The sequence below is a fragment of the Rattus norvegicus genome, chromosome 1 (assembly GCF_021556685.1).
Source record: "Rattus norvegicus strain SHRSP/BbbUtx chromosome 1, alternate assembly SHRSP_T2T, whole genome shotgun sequence".
Taxonomy (NCBI): Eukaryota; Metazoa; Chordata; class Mammalia; order Rodentia; family Muridae; genus Rattus; species Rattus norvegicus.
The window spans coordinates 35,066,689-35,090,021 of record NC_141534.1 but is presented as its reverse complement, the minus strand read 5'-3'; the positions used below and the strand labels follow the sequence as shown (position 1 = coordinate 35,090,021).

The following is a 23,333-nucleotide window of genomic DNA, read 5'->3' as shown; positions in this document are numbered from 1 at the left end:
GTCTCGTGGTAATTGCAGACAACAAAGTACAGGCACAGACAGCATGGAGGGGCTCTGCCATGACTTCGAGTAGTTGCTACCACCAAAAAAAGGGACAGGCCTGTGGCTCCATTCTCATCTGCCGTGTGTCCTTGAGAGGCAGTGTCAGCACATCAGGCCTGCTTCTCAGCTTTATGACTGAGCACCTCTAGCTGATCTGTAAGGCTGATCCCTACCCGAACCAACTGAGCTGTGAGGCACCGGTTCTTCTGCACATGCTACCAGAACACACACTCAGGACTTGACAACTTGCAGTAAATTGTCAAGAATTAAAACTACGGGGTTGGGGATTTAGCTCAGTGGTAGAGCGCTTGCCTAGCAAGTGCAAGGCCCTGGGTTCAGTCCCCAGCTCCGCAAAAAAGAAAAAAAAAAAAAAAAGAATTAAAACTCCATGCTTTCTCCAAAATAGCCAACAGCCTGCACTGCATGGTCAGCCTCCCACTCCTGAGGTCAGAACAAATACAAGCCTCCACACTTGCTTCCAAGAAAAACATCTACTATGGGCTTCCTGATCTTGCCTGGAATTCACGGAGGCTTCTACGGTCATGAACTGGTTCTTCACCAAGAGTGAGCCAGCCAATGGGAATGGATGAGTGTTTTGTTCTCAAGACATGTGTAAGGCACTCCGATATCCCACCACATAGGTTGAATGGGCTGAGCAGCTGAGTGTCCTGTCACTGACAGGCATGCTTATCAACCTCCCTACAGATCATAAACTGAAGGTGCATCATACCTGGGAGCTTTAAGTGTGACAGTCACTGGAATACCTAAATAGAACACAGCACAGCACAGTGTGCAATCCTCCACAGGTCTTCAGAGCACCCACAGGAGGGACTGAACCTCCTGCCATAGTCATAGTGGCACGGCCCCATGTTGTGGTAAACATCACCACCCTGGCCACAGGGACAACATTAGGATCAGATACGACGCCAGCAAGCAACTAATGCAGAAACCACTCCACCCTTCAGAGGAAAGCATCTAATCAACACAAAGCTGGTTTCTAAAGTTTATTAAAAATCAAAGAATAGAAAAACTTTACATAAAAATATGTCAATTTTAGTGTCCACATTGTTGTCCACACAGAAAATTGAAACATGATATCTTTTTGTCAAACTGTAGCATATGGCCACAGTGGTAGCCAGGCCAATTCATCTGGTTCACCATTACGGGGATGGACACACATACCTGTGCCTGTGGATGACAGAACTTTAAAACGCACATTTGCGGGTCACTCGAACGGCCCCACGGTGGCTCCTTAATGCAGATACAGTCAATATTGCTAATGTGTAAATTAGTACAGGCTATGGACCAGTGTTCATAAATATTCTTTAGCAACAGGCTTCACAATTTAAATAATTTTAACTATTCTGGATGATTCCGATCCTCATGAGCTGCAGACCCCATGTGCTACTCTGGAATATCTCCCAGAGTCAACAGCCCCACCACAGCAGCAGGAGGCAGACCCGGATAGACAGCTTGTCCTTGGCGAGGTGTCCGTCAACTCAGAATCCATTCAGAATTCACACTGCTGCAAGTCAATCAGATGGCACAGCACTCGGCTTCTCGTCTTGACATTCTGTACTAGTGGACTTAAGACCAACCTACCTGTAGTGTTTAGCAGGGCCAGACCCCCATTTTAGAAATGGAAGTCAGAGGGCCTACAAGTGCAAGCACTCCAGGACAACTGTGGTACTCCACAGACTCAGGATCAGGCGATGGATATATTCTTGTTCAAAAAAAGTAACAAAGACAGTGGTGGTTGTGGCAGAATACACTTGCATAGTACACCTGTATGCTTCTGACGCAGGCACCAGTGCTCCTGGGCCCACACTGGGCTGTGCTCTCCTGTGGTGCATTAAAATACTCCCCGTGTGCCCTGAACAGCACAGCGGAGGTCCTTTTCAGATATTTGCTCTTAACAGAACGAGTGCATACCTATGCAGATTCCTCAATGGAATCAACGAAATGCCTTTCTCCACATTCCTAAATCTGGGTGCCATTGTCTGTACGATACTCACCAGGCCCATGACTCTAGACCACGTCACATGACGGACCGAAGCACGCCCACAGTTACAATGCTTTACGAGTTATACCATGACAACCTCTTCTCCCCTTTGAGGTTTTTACTTCTGGCACTTTAAATGCTGGATTTGCTGTCTAGTTTTTAAAAACCCAAACCAAAATGTCAGAACTCGTGGTCAGAGCAGGACAACAGCCCAAGGCCTACAGTGAGGCTGCCAGGTACACACTGGCCTCACAGAACCGTCGGGATGACTTGGCTCCCTCTCTGCATCTGACCAAAAGAAAAGAGTAGAACTAAAGCCCACTGGCCCCTCCTCACGGTGCTCACGTCATGATGCTATCAGATAACCAGCCAACACGAGGAACCCAACTTAGAAAATGCAAATTGGGAAAGGATCTAAGCGTGTTTTAAAAAAAATTCCCTCCTCCCTTAAATATAACTTATGTGAAAATATGAAATTAAATAAAAAATATCTGTTATTGCACAAATCATAAGTTTTCAATATTTACATAGAAAAACAGTCCTAAATTTTCAAACAAGACATGAGGGCAGTAAAACAGCAGCCTGCCCACTCCATCAGAAAGACATGGAGCAAGGCTTGGCACCTCTGCCTGGGACAGACATGATGAAAACCCCAAATCACCACCTAGCAGACACGGCTGCAAAGCCGCACATCCAGTCCCTGACACTCCTAGGCCTGCCCTGCTGGGCACGGATGAAGACTTCTAGGCAGGCAGACGCACATCCACATGTAGTAAGGCTTCACAGATGAGCACAAGGAGCTGTTCTGTAGGATGGATGCGGCCACCACACAAACATGCAGAGTGACCAGTGGTGGGCGGCACTCGGCAGCCCACGGTGGAGGTGCTGGATGCTGGTCTCGGTTCCCGAGGTGCCCGAGGCCTGTGGGCAGTCTGGGGGAGGGAGCAGTCAGGACCATTATCTGCTGAGACTCACAGGCAGGCTGTCCCTTGTGTGTGCATGCTTTTTCCTCCTCCAGCCGGTACGGTTGTACTGATGGTGTCCTCGGTTACCAACAGGAGGCCTCACAGCTCCACTGCCCACAGAGCTGTAGCCACCACCCTGAGTGTGGTTGTGGGAACCTTTCATGGACAGTTTCATGCCATTGTGCTGCTGGAGAGAGAGAGAAAACAGGGCTGGAGCACACAGACCGTGAGGTGAAAAGACACAATGTACAGCGAGAACCCAGAGCCACATATCACTGCTAGGACATGCAGAGGGCCCTTCACTCTGAACAGAACTTCCCTCAGGGCCCTGCAGGCCTCTAGCTTCTTCACACGTCAAGGACACCATCCTGGGTCCATGGGGGCTCACAGAGACTGAGCCACCAAGCAAAAAGCACACGGGAACTCTCTTCCAGGGCGCAGGCCCACTGGCATGGCTACAGCAGCACAGCAGCAGGCAACACTCACCTTATGATAGAGATGAGGACTAGACAGTGGGTTGGGGGATGCCGAGGGAATGGCTGGGGAAGTTACGTTGTGAACGGCCTTCAAAGATGTGGTTCCGTCGACACCAGCCTGTCTGCAAGGTACAGGGGCAACTCCGAGGGTCGGTGGAGGGATAGTTACTCTGGTCTAGAAGGGAAAGAGAAACATGAGCTTCCCACAAGTGAAAGCTTCACACCAAGCGGAAGCAGCAGAGGGCTGGCTGTGGAAAGCCCACTCACACACATCCCATGGAGCACAGCTCCTGTTATGACCTAACGACACTGTGGCCTCAGACTTACAAACACCTCATCTTCTCATACAGCAATTACAATACCAAGCTATGGAGTCACTAGGTCATAAAATCTAACATTCTCCAAAGATCAAGCCAATTCAAAACAATTAGAGCCATCAAAAGAACAACTCTCATTTCAGTCTGTAGAATGAGCCCCAAAGTGAATATTCCTCAAACCCCAGACAAACAGAGAACACATGGAAGGACCAAAGAGAGAGGCTCTTTTGGGCCGCCTCTCTATAGCTTCTGCATTATCTGTCCCACCCAAAGCAAAAGAAAGCAGGTGAAAGCTTTCTCAGCCTGACAATGCCTCCGTCCGTCCATGAAGGCATGACTGCCTTACCCAACACTTGCAGAAAGGGTGGCTACAGTAGGAGCCTTCAGGGTAAAGCTCTACTGGGAGACCAGCAGCTGCTGGGAGAGGCAACCTTTGTCGAAAGCACATGGTGGAGAATCGGATAGTAGCACTCTGCTCTAGGCCATTACCTCAAACCTCAGTTTCCAGAAGCTCGGCCTAACTCACTCTCACACAGGGCATCCACACCCACACTTTCTTAGACACCACAGGTCCGAAACACCTCCGCCAGGAAACTGAAGCTGGCCCTACATCAGGCTCTCCAAGACACTTTCCTGAAGAGAAACATGGAGGCCTCCAGAGTGGGTGGGTGGGGGCAGTGTCCTTTCCAGAAGCAGAGAGACAGGTTGACCTGGGGCAGAATTTAATAGCTTAAACCTCTGCCTTGGAAAGTTCCATGTTTGCACCCATTGAAGGTCTGTAGTGTGGGCTACACTGGGTGAACTGTGTCAAATGGTCACCAGCATCAGTCATGTGCCTAGCAGCTCACAGCAGCTGTGTGGGGATGCATCTCTGCAGGGCTAGAGGACTCCAGGATAGACATCTGCAAGCTTCTGTTATTTTACACTCAACTCCCACTTCAAATGCTACTTGTCCTTTCAAGTGACTAATGTATTGAGTGTATACAAATCCAACTGATACATAAGTGGAGTGTATATGCAATACTGAATTTTTATAAGATATTTTTCTTTTGATTTATTTTATATAAAATTTAAAGAGAAGTTCCAAGTAATGACTGACTAACACAGTCTAAGTCCATGCTGACACTTCAGTCTGCACACTGAGTTTCTGGGAAAAAGAAAACAAGTGTCTATGTAGCCAGCAATGGGTGTCCTGGACATGCTGCATGTGGAGCACTGAGAGAGCACCTGTCAGAGGCATCCAGTCCTCAAGGAGCACATCAGCCCCCAAATCAGAGACTGTGCTACAGAACAAGCTGAGTTGTTCTACAGCCACCAAAGCATGGCAACTGCTAGAGACAAATACTAGACCCAGCAGTCTGCAAGAACACTGATCTAGAATACTGCTTGGCTTGGACGCCGTCCCTTGGGAGGAGCCTGTACCTGATTGTTGGTTGTCATGATCAACGTTCTGGAAGCAGCTGGCTGGGGCTTGCTGCTGGGCACTGGCAAGGCTGTGGGCAGGCCGGCCATCAGGGTGGTGGGTGCTTGCAGGCTGAACTGATAAACACTGGGCGTGGTGCAGGGTGGTGTGTCTGAATCCTAGAGCGCAGCACAGAAACAAGGAGAGTTGTAAGCACAGGGCTTCTGAGGTCTGAGACAGGCACCTTCAGGGAGGAAGCTAGGAAAGGTCATTAGAGCAAACCTACCCCTTCCTCAGTCATTTCAGAACAGAGAAAAACTAGGCTACAGAAGATACAGATGAGACACATGGACTTAACTTGTAAATCTCTAAATCAATTAAAAAAAAAACCAAACACTCAAAAAAATCCAGTTTGGCTCAGTGCTATCACTACCTTGGTTGGATCACATGAACAACACAGCTTAGGGTTCTTAAAGCCTATGCCAAAGAACACTGAACAAAGACTGACACTGACTGATTGACTTTCTGTCTGTCTGTCTGTCTGTCTGTCTGTCTCTCTCTCTCTCTCTCTCTCTCTCTCACACACACACACACACACACCACACATACACTCATCTCTACCCACCCCCACATACCCCACACAGCCCACAGAAACTCCCACAAGGTCAGTGGCCACCCCACGAGGAGGACGGCGGTCAAGAGCGAAAGCCCACGTACAATGTCACTTCCAGAAAGCGAGGACACAGAAGAAGCAGAGGAGCCTGAAGACAGCAGCTGGGGGCTGGACAGGGACAGAGTCAGGCGCTGGCTGTAAGGGGAGCTGGGCTCCCGGCTCTGCATCTGCTCCCCATTGCACGTGGTGACTCTCTCCTTTATCTTAATCCTGTTGTCTGGGGCAAGAAAGCCAAGTCTGGGTTAGTGATTAGGGCAATGTGCCCGAGGCACGAGGCTGCTGAGCTCTGAATGCTACACGTGTAGCATTCAAACAAAGCAAACCTTACATCTGAATTAATTTAATTTTAAATGCATATCAAACTAGTTGTCAGAAAACACTAAAGTATTTGTCTAATGCTGATGTGTAGTCTTAATCTGTAGCTGTGATAAACTATAAACAAAGACCAAGCATTTCCAATATCGGTGTGGAATGTAGACTTCTGAAGCAAATACACACTGAACTTGTAAGATTTGGAACAAAAGCTATATATATACGTCTCAGTGATTTCTTGCCCTTGTACCTTAGTTTAATCAAATGCAAATTAGCAACTACCTCCATCTGCTCCTCCAGTTCCGTACTGCAGCTACGACTCTATTTCTACAGGGTCCAGAGCTTACAGAATGGATGGCCTATCCGACAAAGTAGAAAAGAAGCTGCTTTCACAGCTCGAGCAACCCTACAAGAAGGTAAGAGATGCTTCTGTGCTCTGGAACAGAGGGCCGAGCCTCACACTGCCAGTCTCTCACCTAGGTCTGGAGACGGGACGATTCTGCTACCCCATTTTTCTTTGATCCACCTCCGGTAGTCGATCACTTCCTGGGTGACTTTGATTATTCTTCCTAAAGTACTGCAGAGAAACACTAGGTGTCAGATGTGAGGCTCACTAAGGAAAAGAAAAAGCATGTGTTCTGACATGTTTACACTCATGTGTACCATGACATCATGGTACAGACAAAAGTAGGTTCACTATGTAGAAGTCCTTAACCAAGATCTGTACAAATTACAATGTCTTCAATCCAGTTTAGGGGAGCCCAGACTTCCAGGCACACTGGCCATGAAGTCCTAACATCTTGTTTCCGACTGCTCAGGTAAGGAGAAATACCCAAGTGCCCATGACAGGGATAGGGGCTGGCCTGCAACACTGGATGGACAATCGATGTAAAGCCACAGGTTCATTGCTAACAGTTTCCTGAGCAGCCGCCCCCAAACAGACATCACACCCTGCTGACAGCAGTCTGCTCAGCCCACCACTCCCCTTCCACTCCTGTCTCCTCTTGCTCCCCGGGCCCACATACCATAGCAGCTAAGCTGGAGATGGAGATAAATATGTCTGCCTACGAAAAGTAGACACTGCAGACCGTGCTCAAGTGTAAACTGAAGGGCAGCAGATCTGAACCCATTCACAGCCTAAGCACGCCCGCCTGACCCAAAGCTTTCAGAGTCAGGATTCTGCCCTAATACAGAACACCCCAAGTAAAATACCACCCCATTAAGAAATGCTTAGCCCTAGGCCATGGGCTACCCTCAAAGCCATCCTGATTCCCCAAAAAGCTTTCCTTATTTTCAAGGTCCACTCAAGTATGACAATGTACCCATCCATGTCACAGAAACACATGACGAGAAAAAGTGCACCTGCTACTCCACAAGAAAGAGGAGCCCAGAACCCAGGCAGGAGACCCGTTACCTTTCAGAATCCCTGTTGGGGTAAGACCTGGCGAGCGGTGACACGGCATGGCTGAGCACAATGTACGCATAGTCAAACACCTGCTTCACCTGCATGGCCCCATAGGAACTCCGCCCAACATCGTTTCCTGCAACACAGAAGCACCTGTCTCTCATCCCAGGTACTGTGAAGAGGGGCTCACCACTAAATGCCTCCCACCTACAGCAGCTCGAGCGACAGCCATGTAAACACAGCACTGAGCTGCTGCTGACTGACTGCAGGACGCAGCTCATGGTATGTGAATGCACACAGGCTCAGTGTGCTTCAGACTCAATGTGACCATTCTATTCCTAACAATGGAAAAGGAGCAGTCACAGGTGTCTTACAGTTCAGTCTGCTAAGTCCCCAGGTGACAGAATGTCTAACACACAGACCCGAAATGTGGACTTGGCATATCGATATCATGATAAGCCCTGCCGGTGGCCCATAGTGTGAGGGGCTTGTTCACCCTGAACACAGACTTAGAACTGGAAGGAAGCCCTGTAAGGGAAGAATGCTATAGCTACAAACTCACAGCGCTAAGCAAATGAAGCTATCACTAGCATCAAGAGGAAGTTTAAGTCCTACATAGATTCATTGTTCAGTCACATCAGGCATGGGATGTTTAGGGAAGATATTGGAATTTCATCTTCCTAGATGCAGCCACAGTCCAGGAGTAATGCAGGCACACTGAAATAGGACACTCAAATGGGTGACACGCAGTTAGAACGTTCCCAGGGAAACCCTACCTCCCCATCTATGGGATCTGACATATCACTTAAAGATAGCTGACTAGAACTGTCTACATTTTCTTTTAGTAGATTTTTAAAGAAATTATTCTCACCCTAGAATGAACAATTTTAAAACGATCATTAATTTGAAGATAGTAAATAAATAATGAACAGGAGCAGAATAATAAAAGGGACCAAATGAACACAAACTGGGATCTGTGAGCAGTGTGGACAAGTCTCCCCAGCACAGAACACCAATCTGGACAGCTCAGGAGACCACAGCTGCAGCATGAGAAGAACAAAGCAGAGGGGGTCTGTGGTCTCCCGTTGTCCTGTTGCCACTACCCACCATGATCCTATCACAGTATTAAAGCCTATCACCCAAGACAGGCTCAAAAGGCATATGCAAAATTGAAAAGCAAAAACCAGGAAGGACTGCAACTAAACAAGAACGTGCAGGCAGTTATCAGATTGGCAAGGACTTAAAGACCAAGTGTTGCCACAGTGAGACAAGCATCCTTACGCGCACCAACAGAGTGGGGCTGGGAGTCCTAGCCAGCCACCACATAATGCAAGAGCAATGTTCACAGTGACACAGGAAAGCCATGGAGAAACACCTGCAGGAGACTTCATACTTTACTCACTGGCCCATGCTTCTTTCCAGAGTGAATGGTTTCTGTGAGGATTCCCTGATTAGCCTTTCCTAGTTCTGATATTTACAGTATGTAAACATTTTAAAATGCAATAAACTAGTTGGAATCAGGACTCCTCAAAGTGTCCCACTGAGGTCTGCAGGTACAGAAAAGCCAGCACTGTGCTCCCAGCCAGGGGAGATAAGCTCACCAGGCAGTAGGGGGTCCTCAATGCACAGCATCGACGGTCGGTACCCACTGGTCATGGCTTTCATAATCTCTTCCTTGGCGATATAGGCACCTCCTTCTTTTATTCTAATACCAGTTTTCAAGTAATTAAAATTCCTTCCATAAAGTTCAAAAAATTCTACAAGAAGCATTCCCAGGTTTTCATCAGCTCTCCGGGCATCAATTCTTGGATGTAACTGTAAAAGCAAGAGAGCCACAGGTATATGAATTCAAGCTACACTCCAAAGACACTCACCTAGCAGCCTCTCCAGGGACCCACTGAAGGGTCCCCACTCCATAGCACCTGAGAAAACACAAGACAATGGATGCCTATGTGAGTGGGTGGGTGGGGCTTGAAAGAAAGATGACATCTCAACATCCATTCAGACCATGACATCTAAACACACACATCTAGTTACCCTCATGCTGCCTGCCAATGGTTATGTTTTCCATACTTTGTACAACTGTCATTTGGATGGTGGTTGTACAGTTCATATTAATGTCATCATCCTGACATGTTGCCAGTAGGTGGCAGGATGAGACTGAACAGTGTCACACATCACTGGACCAGGATGTGAGTGGACTGAACGAACTCACCTGGGCACTCACTTCCTGCTCTCACACATCACTGTCAGGCTACTTCACCACCAGTTTGTTCTAGCCAGCCACAGCCTCACTGTGATGCTTGCCCACTGTCCCTTACAACTAACTCCCCAGCTGCCCACTACAGAGTGAGCTTGAGCACGCCTCTTACTCTAAGCACCCAAGAGTAGTAGTGTGTGGTTCACAACCTCCATGGTCACACATAGGACTCTGCCCTTTGCACAACTCTAGATGGTGACGGTCAAGCCTCCCTGGTGTCCAAGTCCTGTAGCACAGGGCTGAAGCATGAACACGGCCCTCCAGGAACGGTTCCTCATAATGTCAGAGTTCTGCCCTCTTCCAAAGAACAGGGCAGTCCTTTTGTCAAGTCTTTATGTCCTTGCTTTTGAGCCAGATCAAATATTCAAGACAGACCTGGGAAGGGCCTGGCCTTTTTCCCTCAGGCAGCTGTGAGTCAAGCAGGATGCTACACCAGGTCCAGCATGAGGTGGGTGGTCTCCAACACAGACAGAGGAGGAAGGCTATCTCATCTATGTAGTCATGTGAGGTCTGACAGCCACAAGGACCCCAGTAACAGCATACCAGAAAGCCTTGGAAAACCCCACTCAAGGCAGCATCACCTGTCCTGACAAGATATCTGAACATATTACCTCACATCAGGGGTACTCAAGATATAAAAAGAGAGGACCATTTAGCTAGCAGTAATGTCACCCTTTGTGGTATACTGTAAGGGGATGAGCTGCATGGGGCTCAAAGCTCAGCACTGCTGTCACACCTAGGGACAAATGCTTCAGGGGCAACAAGTCTGTGTCAAAGCTCATGCACACCAGTCCAAGCTGTAGTCTGACTTGCAGGCTAGCAGTGTCACTGGGAGTAACAAACCCTCAGCAAGCACACAAAGGAGAACCAGTGATATATGTGGGGACACACACACACACTTTCAGTGATACACATGAGGATGCACATTTGCATGGCGAAAACACAAAGGCAAATGTTTTCTTAAGCAAATATAGATGCAATAAAACTTATAATTAACATACATACTACTTTGTTCATGAGTCAGCAGGTGTAAGAGCTCACATCTATAATCTCAGTATTCAGGAACCTCAGACAGAATAATTGCTACTAGTTCAAGGACAGCCTGAACTACAAAGTGAATTCCAGGTCAGTATGACTTAGAAGTGAGAGATTCTGGCTCAACACCACCAATCAAACAACTAACCAGCAAGGACAGGAGTGGCCCTTGGGAGGCCGACTACTGACGGGGGCAGTCCTAGTGCTCAGAAAAACAGAGATGACACTGAATTTAAGACCATCATAAAAGGCTTGCAAGGCAGTGGCTCACATGTGCAATCTCAACACCAGGGAAACTGAGTCAAGAGGATTACTGTGGGTCCAAAGCTGGCCTGGGCTACACAGTGAGTTCTAGGCCACAAACCAGAGTGACTTCATCTCAAAAACAGAAAGAAAAAAAAAAAATAGAAGGAAATTTCTCCCTTTCATCCCCATGTTGGTACTTGCCCTTTATTCTCAAGAGTATTTGGGAATAAATTACAGATAAGCACCAGTGAGAAAGGCTTTTTATGATTATGTGGTAATAAACCAATTCTTGCTCTCCTGCTCCAAATGAACAATCCATCCACACTTTTCAACATAGAAAGTCTGAGCTCCCTGAAGCCTGCACCCACACAATCAACCTACAGGAGGGATGCTGACCAAGGAAGCGTTGTGATGAGAAGCAGGAAAGGGAGCCTCCTTGCCCACAGTGAAGGTGAGGGTCACCACTGCTGCCAAGAGCACGATGCAGAGAAGACCCACTCACCTGCAGAAAGCTGATGGCCATTAAGATGAGGCTGTAGGAGCTGATCCCGCCTGTGAAGACTTCATTCAGGTCCCTCTGCAGGAGGAACTGTTTCAACACTAAAATCAAGTATGGCAGTAGCGAGTACTTCTGTAAACCCAAGAAGAGGCAAACAAGTCAGCTGATACACTTTTTTTGGGGGGGGTTGTAATTAGGCCTGCATGTGCACCTGAAGGCCAGAAGAGGGCACCAGACCTCATTATAGATGGTTATAAGCCACCATGCAGTTGCTGGAAATTGAACAGAGAAGGTCAGTACTCTCTCTCCAACCCCCATAGTTAATATACTTTTTAAAGGGACTCTAGACAAGCTTCCTGTGAGAGAGAGAACTTCTCACCCATTCTCCTGCCCCCCTCCCAGAAACAAATCTGACTGCAGTTTTAGGCTTAATTATTCACACTATCTAAGGGGTAACACCCTCCCAGTCCAGGCAATGTCAGTCGGACACAGAAGGGCCCGGCGGCCACAAGAATCCCAGCACCCAGCAGCACCCGAGAAAACAGGGACACGGAACAAGGAGGGAGCTAAACAAAGCATTCTCTGGGGGGCAAATGCTCCTGCAGATCAGATGACAAAGGAGAGCGGCACTGACAAAGTCAGTAGGAGACAGGAAGAAGACCACAGGGCTGGCTGTGCCAGGGTCTGTTCAGGAGGGAACCGTCGGGCAGGTGGAGTGACTATGCTCAAAGCTCCAGAAGTCAGCAGCTTAGGCACCGACCCTCCTCACACTCACAAGCACTGAGGTCTCTAGAGTAAGCCAATCTAGACAGACTATGGCATGTGAGAAAGTAAGTTGGGAGTGTAGCACTGAGCTGGGAGCAAGGCTGTGTACTAACACACAGGACATTTCCCCAGAGTGCTCTAAAATATGCAGTCACTCACGCAAAGTCAATCAGAAAACAACTACGTACTTTCCGGTGCCTCCACCAACTCCGTGACAGAACCTGGAAAATGCACTGTCTGTACCAATGACCCATTCTAAGGTTGTTAATATTCATGAGAAAAATGATAACAGGGTCTCACACCGCTGGTCCTTCCTGGGGACCTTCGACAACAGTACCTTCATGTAATTCTTGATGAACTCTGCCGCCCGTACACCAGTCTCCATGTTAAAGCTGATGTCGACTTTAACTTCAGTCTCCTGATCTGTGAGCTTTATAATGGGCACCTGTGAGGATGTAGTTGAAAGACTGCTGTGACATCACTTGTCTCCAGACAGCCACTCACCATTCTCTCTTCACAAAAGGGAACTGGCGGTCATGAATGTCAGTTTTAAAGAGAAGGGCTCTGTCAGGAGTTAATCTCAGAGGTCACATGATGTTCATGACCTGTCCTCTCCTAGCAGGGCTCCCACTCTACCACCTCCTGCAGACTGACTCTGAAGTGAGACAGCAAGAGGGGAATAGGAGCCTGAGGAAGAGTACTCAAGAGACCCACCACGCATGCCCAAAGGTGAGCCCCACTTCTGCTCTGTAAAGCCAGAGCCAAGGGCTTCACACACGGAGAAACACATAGCAGCACTACCATCCTTATTTTGGAGCAGTTGTTGCAAACAGGCTGCACCACACACAAACCCCTTGCACTTCAAGATCTAGATCCATGTTTATCATCAGAGGATGCTCAGCAGAGAGAGCAAACCCCGCCCCAGCAGCTGGGATGGGACGCCTTCAAGTGACTGAGGACAAGGTACACAGTTCTCAACATGCTGAAGCAGGGAGACCAGGAGGACTAAGCGGTTATATCCAACATTCCTCAAATGCTCTGTCTGGGTCTGGAAAAGTTCAAGAACTCAGGAACCTTACATCTGAATAACAATACCAAGAGCAAGTCTCTGCCTGCCTCCCTCACTGTCAAAGGGCTTCATATCACTAACTGCGCAAGGCAAGCCTGCGTGGTCAGAGTGGCTTAAACAGCTGGATTTCTCCCTGGATATGGAATTATTAAAGACAAAAAGGATAAACACAGCAGAGATGGACCACAGCAGGACCCTGGACCACAGCGAGACACTAGACCAGAGCAAGACCCTGGACCACAGCGAGACACTGGACCACAGTGAGACCCTGGACCACAGCGAGACACAGGACCACAGAGACACTGGACCACAGCAAGGTGTCATCTCTTCCCACGTGTTTAATGGCGCTCAATGCCTTTTCCTTGCTATTCATTGTGGGAGTTTCCTCATGGGCCAAATTCCAAAGGTAATAAATAATGCCTGCCAGTCAGTTGGAGGACTAAGTGCAACATGGCCTTCTGCATCTTACCAAGGCTCATGTCTAGACAGAGTTCAGGAGGCTAAAAGGCAGTATGGGAGCCAGGCCTAGAAGGACTACTGCTGGGAAGGATAGTACAGATACTTTATGAAGATCCACAGTGGGCATGCTTCCGTCAAACACTCACCCACCCTAGGCAAAAGTACCAACAGATCTTGCAGCCACTGGATTGACTCACTTTCCCCCAAAACCCTAAAGATGAGGTAACACACACAATTCAAAACTGAAACACCAGTGCATGGCAGCAGAACTGATAACTGGTACACACCAGGGCCATGGATTGAGACATAAGCTGTCTAACCTGAACCACTGTGATGAACCCTCCCAGGAACTTCTTAGAAGCAATCGCATCTTCCAGCATCCCAAGTCAGCCAGCCCCTTTCCTAAGTAGACACAGGTCTGGGCCACAAAGGGAGCTTTAGGTTTTCTTCCTTCAGTGTAAGTTAGCACGCTGTCTTTCACACACACACACACACATACACACACACACACACACACACACACACACACATAACAACAACAAAGTGTAAGTTAGCACGCTGTCTTTCACACACACGCACACAACAACACAGGAAAGCTGCACTCCAGAAATAGCACTCAGTGATTCTCTTCCTTGCCTTATGCATGGACACATTTGGACACAAGTCTGTCTTTCAGGGCCAAGAGTGAAGATTTCACAATGAAAACAAGCCCACTCATCATCAAACAGGTTCTCAGCTGGTAAATCATGAAGATGGTAGCTGGTATGGTTATACCACAAGAGGACACTCGCACTCAGATGAAGGGGTCAGCCCACACTCACTGTAGCTTTGTCAAGGACTTTGATGGAGCATGGTTCAGCCACGTTGTGCTTCCGCAGGGCTTGTTCCAGCAGCTGTAATGGAGGTCGCTCCCACTTTCCAAAGACCACTAGGTCTATGTCACTGGACAGAAGAGAACCCCGTATCAGTCATAACACACCTCACCAGGAGGTGACCTCCCATGTGGAAGGCCAGCACCACAGCACATTGCCTGTACATCCACCAGGTACAGGTAAGCACCTAAGCCTTGGGCACAAATGCAGCTCTAGAGTCATCTAAAGCCAGAGTGAAAAAGCCCTCAGAGCCCCAGGAATCCCCGCTATCTATACATCGTCACTGGCTCCTGCTTCATGGCCTGGAGATGCCTGAAGACTTTTGATCCACTTGGCTTCTAGGGCCTTTGCCCATGCCAGCCCCCGAGTCCTGACTTCTTAGCCAATGCTATGCTAACAAGCTAGCTCCAAACGCTAACTGGCATGCACAACAAAAGCCACCTATAGATTATGCATATGAAAACACGAACCCAGAAGACAATCTTAGGATGTAAATCCAACACTTCTTCTATATAAAGATCTTCATGAAATACTGTTCTAACAGAATGTGCTTGAATGTTCATTAACACTTTCTATTCACTATCACAACCCCAGACTCCCACTGAAACGTGGCCCCCATCAACAGTACAGGCCGTTCTACTTCCTGAGTAAGTTCTGGGGCAATGTCTTCATACATGAATCAAGACCACTGCTACATGGGTTGTTATAAAAAGCAAAGTTTGACCCAACTATGGCCTCTGAATCTTAGACTTTTCAGTCCCCAGAACTGAGAGCCAAGCAAGCTTCTGCAGTTTACAATTCAGCCGGCCCATCCTCCTGTTTCATAGTAAGTAAGGCAGTTCCCAATCATTTTATGCCTCTAATGCCCAACATTTCTGTTCTGTAAGAAATTAAATGCAAGAAGAAAAATGCCAAACAAGCAATCTGCTGCCTTAATACTAAGGCTGATAAATTTTACTTTCTGCCTATTTCCCCTGTGCTCTGTAATCCTTCCCTTTAGCTGGTTATTCAAGCCTCAGAAGCACAAAGCCACTGCCATCCCATAAACCAACACCCAAGTGTGCCGCAGCTGACACTCACCTTGTTGGAAGATAGAGGCCTGTGCTAAAGCTGCCAAATATCTGCACCTAAAAGAGAAGTCCCACAGTTCAAGTCAGCAGGCTCCCATCATGCCTTGCAAAACATGAGGACAAACAAAACCAGCTTGGACATTAGGGGGAGGAGCAGGTGAAACGTTGCAACAAACTAGAAAATTCTTTGTACATTTATATCAAAATCCAGGCCAGGTGATTAGCTAGCTACCTGGTCAGCTGACATACCACAGGCTGCCTGCACCAAGGACTACAAGTCGGCAAGTCTCCTTTCCAGACACACACTCATTCATGTGAGGGTGCATAGCAGGCAACGCTTGTGTTCTGTTATGTTTTGAGACGGTTTCTCTAGGTAGTCCACTGGAGCCTCAAACTCCCAGCTTCTGCCACCTGATGGCTGGGACCAAAGGCATTGGCCCCCATGCTCTGCTGGCACTTGCAATTTCTAATGAAACAAACATGTTCCATGCTGTGAACACAAGTGTGGGCAGAGCAGGAGGGAGATTTCTAACCTTAACCTGATTTTAAAACAAGAACGAAATAGGAGGGGAGGGCAGAACGAACGAATGGCTATGAGAACCTAAATACTCATATTTATGGGTTTCGTGGGCTAAGCAAAGGCTGGACTACACCAGGGCTAGATGCAGCAGTAGAGTGGAGAGTGACTGTCTAAGCAGTCCCCAGGTAATGCTGCCCAGGACTGTGCCTGTGGTAATAGGAAGCGGGAATGTACTGGACAAAGCTGACACAACCCCAGGGCGTTCCCACTGGCAGGTGAACAGGATACGTACGTCAGCCGAGGGCCAGAGGTCTTTCACCACAGTTTCGATGCGCTTCACCACCTCCCTTCTCATGGCTGCTTCTTCAGGACAAGGGGACATGAAGTTATAAAAGTCAATTATCTCCTCATGGAGCCTGGTGGATAAAGAGAAAAGTGAGAGTTACCACTGAGCATTATTCTCTACCTTTTCCTATAGATCAAAATATAGGTGGAACCACTCAGAACCCAGCTTCTGGCTGTTAAGAACACTTGCTACTCTTCTAGAGGAACCCAGGTTCAATTCCCAGCAGCTATATGGTGGCTCACGAGCCTTTGTAAGCCTGGTTCTAAAGGACCTGATGCCCTCTTCTGAACTCTGAGGGCACAGTACACACACGTTACACTGATATGTACCAAACATTCATACACATAAAATGAAATTACAAAAGTCCAGCTTATTTATTAGTATTTATTGTATGTGTATGGAGTTTTGCCTGCACATATGTCTATGTACAGTTGGACACACAGTGCCCTCAGAGGCCATCAGGTCCCCCAGAATTAGTTATACACAGCAGTGAGCTGAACCGTGGGTGTTAGGAACCAAGCCCGTCCTCTGCAAGAACACCCATTGCTCCTAACTGCCAAGGTATCTTTTCAGCCCCAGCTGCTTTTCTACGAACATAAATAAAATAAAATCTCACAGTATGGTGTAGCTCCACTGATGAATTCTTGTCAAGTCCAAACATTAATGTATTTATGGCTAACCTTTAAAGATGCATTTAAAACAATGTCAGTCTGAAAGCTACACTCATGGCAGTACATGCAGTGCAGTACAGCAGCCAGCCAAGGCATCCTGAGTCACAAGGGCACTTCCCTGTACACCTCATGGTAGGCAGCACACACAGCCTGAGACAGGAGAGACACACAAATCCACAGGAGCTGCTGCTGGCTGTGCACTAAGTCCAGAGTGGAGGAGATCAGAGTAAGAACAACAGAGTTCAAAGCCTGAGAGCAAGGTTCAAACACAGAAAGAGAAATTAAATAACTGGCCCAGTCACAACACAGCACTGAGGCTAGCTCACGAAAATCTCATGTATAGCTCAAACTGGCCACATTCAAACATCCTGTAGACAGAGAGGTCCAATAGCCAAAACATGGCTCAAGGTCTCACTAGCAAGTGGCACATAAGGATGGCCCGACCAGCATAAGGCAGTCACACACACACACCCAGGCCTTGTGCTGGGCTGCCTTGCTCAGGTGCATCTTTACCAGTAAGTAGGGAGTTCCCTGACTCTCCAGAAAGGAAAGGTGTCCTCTGATCCACAGCAAAAACCCTGCCATTAATAAAACCCACAGTGTACAATCAGACATCTGATCACTCGCTTGGGCCAAGAAGGAAGTGGCTGGCATTCCTCCAGGGAGAAGTAAGGCCCAGAGCAAGAAGTGGTGCCCAGTAAAACAGTGTCCTGTCCAGTGCTTTGGTCCTATCAGTGAGGCAGATATCTTTCTGAAGTATGATAAGTGGGATATAAATATTACAAACTGCTCTAGGGGGGCGGAAATCCGTCAAGAATATGTGTTCTGTGTTCTCAGTACTGGACACTGCTGCTGGACTGCCTTTAAGCCTCCTGTTGGCCTTTTCCAAAACCGAGCAGGGTCACTAAGACACCACCAAAGTGTAGTCATGGAGGACAAGAAGTCTGACGATTGACAGCGGCTGTTAGCAGACATGGGAAGAGGAAGTACAGCATCACTTCACGTCTGGTCACCCCTTAAGAGCCTATGGCTGCCTCCTGTCCCTCTCATGGGTTAGGGCCGGCATCCTACAGCCAGTAGGAGTCAATCACAATTCTGCTACATCCACAGGGCTTGCCATCAGCACGGAAAGCTATATCTGTGCAGGTAAGGCACCCCCAGCTAAGGGACCATGCTGTGAAACCTCTTGGCTTCAGGTGGCTGGAAGCTTGATGGGAGCCTCCACAGGGTCAGAGGAAGGAAGCAGGCAGAGGTGTGCGAGAGGCCTGTGCGCTCACAGTGCCAGAGCTTCACCTTCACATCCTGGGGCCTGCCAGTCTCCAACTGCATGAGGAGTGTGGCAGCCCCTGTCTCTAATCCAGCACTTGAGAGGTGGAGGCAAGAGTCGGAGCCAGCCTGGACCACATGAGACCATCTCAGAACACCAGAAAAGGAGATGACAGATTTTCTCACGGTTTCTGTATATTCCATCAGTTTCTGTCTTTAATGCCCAAGTCAGAGACATGGAGCTTGGATCTCTGGGCTATTCTTCAGAAGAAAGGATCCCAGCTATAAAGCCAAACCAAATCTCTCCATACCAAATCCAGCTACTAAGGGAAGTGATGGCCATCCTAAGAGGATGGTTTTCACTTTGAGAATGCTGTCCTACATAATCCAAGTAAATCCGAGCTGGCTGACACAGCTCCTACCTTAGGTTCCTGGTTCCTATGCCCTCCCCTCAGTTCCTACCTGGGCAAAACTGACTCCTTCTCTACTGCAAGGATCCCAGACCTTCAGGTGTGGGCTCCCCCACTCAAAACAAGCGCCCCTTGTAAGCTGTTTGAAGGTGCTGCCTTTGTTCTCAACTTTTGGTCAGCAGCTGCACGACATCAGTAAAGAGCACAAGGAGACACAGAGCAGAAGCAGAGCCACAGCCTGCAGCAAGGATGGCTGAGGCACAAGAACCACACAACACAGGCAGAGGAACACCCAAATGTCACAGCAGGCTCCACACAGCACCTTTATCAAAAGAAAAGGGGGTTGGTGCTGGAGATAGGGCTAAGGAGTTAAGAGGTCCCAGGTTCTGTTCCCAGCACCCATGGAGGCTCCTAACCATTTGTACTCCAATTCCAGGAGACCCAACATGTTCTTCCAACCACCACCACCACCCCCAAACCCCCAGCCCTAGAGCACCAGGATCTCAGATGGTACACAGACACACATGCAGGCAAAACACTCATATACATAAAATAAAAGGAGAGGGAGGGAGGGAGGGGGAGAGAGAGAGGGAGAAAGAGAGGGAGAAAGAGAGCGCACAAGCGAGAAAGCACCCACAGGAAAGAGAAATTAAATAACTGAGAAATTTATAAATAACTGGCCCTCCCTGGGTGTTGCCACAGCATGTAATTCACCAACTGTGAGCTGCTGGAGCTGCTGGCCCGTGGCTTCTCTGCTGTCCACAGGCCCATGGCTCTACACCTGTCATGTTTACCACCTTTCCCCACAGAATTGCCCACTCATCCCATCAGTTCCCAATTCTACTGGAAAGTGATTTCGAGGACCTGCATTGACTTCAATGCCAATCTCCCTTTCCAGCCTCTGCTAATCAAAACTCTGAAACCCCCTCAATTCCTCAACTGTCAATTCATTTTCTCCCCTCCTCAAACTTCTTCAGTGTTTACTCTTGCTGGTTTCAGAGATGATCTTACTCCATAGCTGTGACTGACCTGAAACTTGCTATGTTGACCAGGCTAGCCTTGAACTCAGATACATCCACTTGCCTTTGCCTCCCTAGTGCTGGCATTAAAGGTGTGGTTCACTAGAACCAGCCTCAAAAAACTTTAAAATCAGTAGTTTCTGAGACCAAAACCCCTTACTTTGGGAACCATTTTTGCCAGAAAATAGTTCCTTGGTAAAAATAATTGGAATTAAACAATTCATTCATTTATTTATTCATTCATTCATTAATATTCTCTCTCACACACGCGCGCACGCGTGCACACACAGACACAGACACAGACACAGACACAGACACAGACACAGACACACACACACACACACACACCCTGTCAAGCTAACAGTTAAAGCTAACAGCAGCAGGTTAGTACCTAGTAGTGTACGCAGAGCAGTCAGGACAGTCTTGCAGCTTTCTTTCATACAGCAGAAGGAAGGGGCTGCTAAGCAAGGCACACAGGTGCCTACAGAAGAATGAGTGAGCTACTTCTGTGATTCTGAGGGTGGATAATCTTTAAAGCACCATTAACTGACATGGTTAATGAACTAATTATAAATTGATTGTATTTAATTATATCACATGGCAACTAGTATCAAATCTCCGAATCAGAAACAAATTAGAAAACCTTGTCTCAGACTATCAAACACTTTTTTTTAAACTGCAGGCTCAAAATAAGTGTCAGGCTGTAGGCTGGAACTGAGCCCATGGGTGTATGGGGGGACTCCCACTAGCTGTTCTGAGTTGCTACAGGAAGCTCTCTGGTACCTATCTTCTACACAGGGCTCTAGATGGTAGAGAGCACGAGGTCTGAAGAAAGGGGGTGGGGTGGATATGACTGCTATACTGCATAGGTCAGGGCTTGGCCTGAGAAAGCTAAAAAGAGAAGGAAGATCTCTGTGTAGCAGCTACTCCTTGGGGCAGGCAATGGAGGCTAGGGTTAAAATAGTGCTGTTATGATAAAACACTTTGGGAAGGAAAGGGTTTAAGTGGCTATATTTCCAGGTCACAGTCCATCACTATGTGGCTATACTTCTAGATCACAGTCCATCACCAGGTGGGTATACTTCCAGGTCACCGCCATCACTATGTGGCCTTCACCTCCAGGTTGCAGTCTATCATTGAGGGATATCAAACAGCAAGAACTCAGCAAACCTGAAGCAAAAATGCAGGGGAATGGTGCCTGCTGGCTCACTCAGGCTCATGCTTAGACTTCTCAGATAGCCCAGGACCACCTGCCAGTAATGGTGATTGTCTTCTATAGGGTGGGGTCCGTCCCACATAATTAACAAGAAGCCAATCCTCCACAGATACACCCAAAGGCCAGTCTGGTCAAGTTCACAGTTAGAGCTAACTACAACAGGTTAATACACAAGACAGAGAGGGCTCTGCAGCTTTCTGATTAACATTGCCAACCTGGGCTCTGAACAAATAGATGTCCAAGAGCCTTCCAGAGCCTAACAAGGGAGGGATTATAAGAGGCACTATGTCCATGGTTGGTGACTCAAGACTGTCCCAGGGCAGAGCAAGTCCAAGGACACTGAGAAAGCCCCAGAGCCACTCAGCAGGCAAAGCAAAAGCATCACTCCTCAACAGCAGGTACATCATGAGTAAAGTGTTAACTAAAGTATGACGCACTTCCCTCTGCAGTGCTGGCAATGCCTCTGACGTGGCTACAGCCCCTGGGTCTCTACAGAGGAAGTCTGGTGAGCCCTGAACCAGATGAAGCCAGTGCCAGTACTTAGACACTGAGCATACTGAAAAGCATTCAGCAGGACTGGGCTGCTTTGCATTGGACCTAAGAGACACAACCCACATCCACTCCATGCCATGGGCTACTGCAGAAAACTCAAACACAGACACCGGCCTTGCTCAGACATACTGCTTTAGGGCAACCTTTCCACACGGGGTTGGGGGTGGGGTGATTCCCAATGACTTAGCCCCTTAGCAGGCAGCCCCTTTACCCTTCAGCCTCCTTAGAGGCACAATCCAGGGACTATGCAGGGAGTTCTGCTGCTGCAGTCAAAAAAGAAGCTGCACTCGGCAGCTGCTTGGGCCTCTCCTGTGTGACCCTGGCACTACTGTCAACCACTCTGCACACAGCCCCACATATGGAAATTGGGACCAGGGCAGTGGTATCTGTCCTCTGGGTCTCAACCACCAGAGACTCAAGACAACAAAAAGGACCTTATGAGAAAAGAGGAACCCTAACAGTGGAAATTTACCAAAAATATAGAAAGAAAAGACAAGAATTTAGACAGAGGGAGAGAAAATAATCCAACAGGTCCAGAGGTTTCTGCCAGTACTGCAGTACAGAAAGCAGAAGTGACCTGCATGCTACAGTTACTTACTGAGGACCTCCTGTATGGCTCAGACAGCAGACCAGTGAGCCAGACAGGCGAAAAATGGGCACACTCACCCCCCCCCCTTTAGAAGGGTCTTCTCTGGGGATAGGAGAAATGAAAAAACAGGAGTAATGAAGAAATTCAAACTGGTTTCATGTGGCACAGGACAAGTTGTCAGGGACTACCTTCCAAGGAGCTGGTGCTGACGCTGAGACAGGGAAAAGCAGCAGCTGGAGAGGAACAGCGGGCCCCCAGGCAAGGAAACCCTGAAGAGAAGGCAGCATCCCTACACTGTAGTAGACTGAATGCTGGAGCCCAGGAGGTCAGTCTTGTCCCCAGGGGCTGAATGTAAACAAGAGGCCACCAGGCCTTCTAGGAAGTCCAGGGGGGAAGCCAAGAGCACTGACCCTGGAAAGCTGAAACAACTCAAAGCAAAGTCCAGGTCCCAACAAGGTCGTGCCCCAGCTCAGTCTAAACCTCTGCTGCCCACAATCTAGTACCAGTAGGCCACAGGATGGTCATCCCATGGAACAGGTAGACTTTCAGGACTGCAGATGGATTGGGGCTGGGGGTCGCTTCCATAGGAAAATATCCACAGCGAGTCAGTATTAAGACTTATTAAGTATTAAGATGAGCAGAGGGGGAAATATGCTGTGCATAGGTAGGGTAAGAGGGATGTCGTAAGGAACACAGTGTATCACGAAAACAGTGAACCCAGAAGAGAAAGCCACCTCATTGCCAGCTCCACAGAAAAAAATCAGAGAGGATATGTCCCTAATGTAGAGAAAAGTCAGGGGTCAGGAGGAGGCTGCTGGGTGTCTGTGACAGAGCCAAGGACAAGCAGCATCCAAGGATGGACAAACATTCAGACA

The 23,333-nt window shown here is 48.1% G+C and overlaps 1 protein-coding gene across 2 annotated transcripts in view; it reads right to left on the bottom strand.

Annotated features, from left to right (window-relative positions):
- Positions 1-1,033: 1,033 nt before the first annotated feature.
- Positions 1,034-23,333, bottom strand: part of Tent4a (terminal nucleotidyltransferase 4A) — a 33,459-nt gene continuing 11,159 nt past the window's right edge. The window contains 12 exon segments of one of the 2 annotated variants that reach the window (NM_001415844.1): positions 1,034-3,196; positions 3,496-3,660; positions 5,225-5,383; positions 5,922-6,094; positions 6,666-6,766; positions 7,604-7,730; positions 9,196-9,409; positions 11,638-11,766; positions 12,737-12,844; positions 14,749-14,869; positions 15,880-15,926; positions 16,682-16,805. In NM_001415844.1, the coding sequence (NP_001402773.1) occupies positions 3,002-3,196; positions 3,496-3,660; positions 5,225-5,383; positions 5,922-6,094; positions 6,666-6,766; positions 7,604-7,730; positions 9,196-9,409; positions 11,638-11,766; positions 12,737-12,844; positions 14,749-14,869; positions 15,880-15,926; positions 16,682-16,805 (1,663 nt within the window). In that variant the 3' untranslated portion in view covers positions 1,034-3,001. 2 annotated transcript variants of the gene reach the window in all.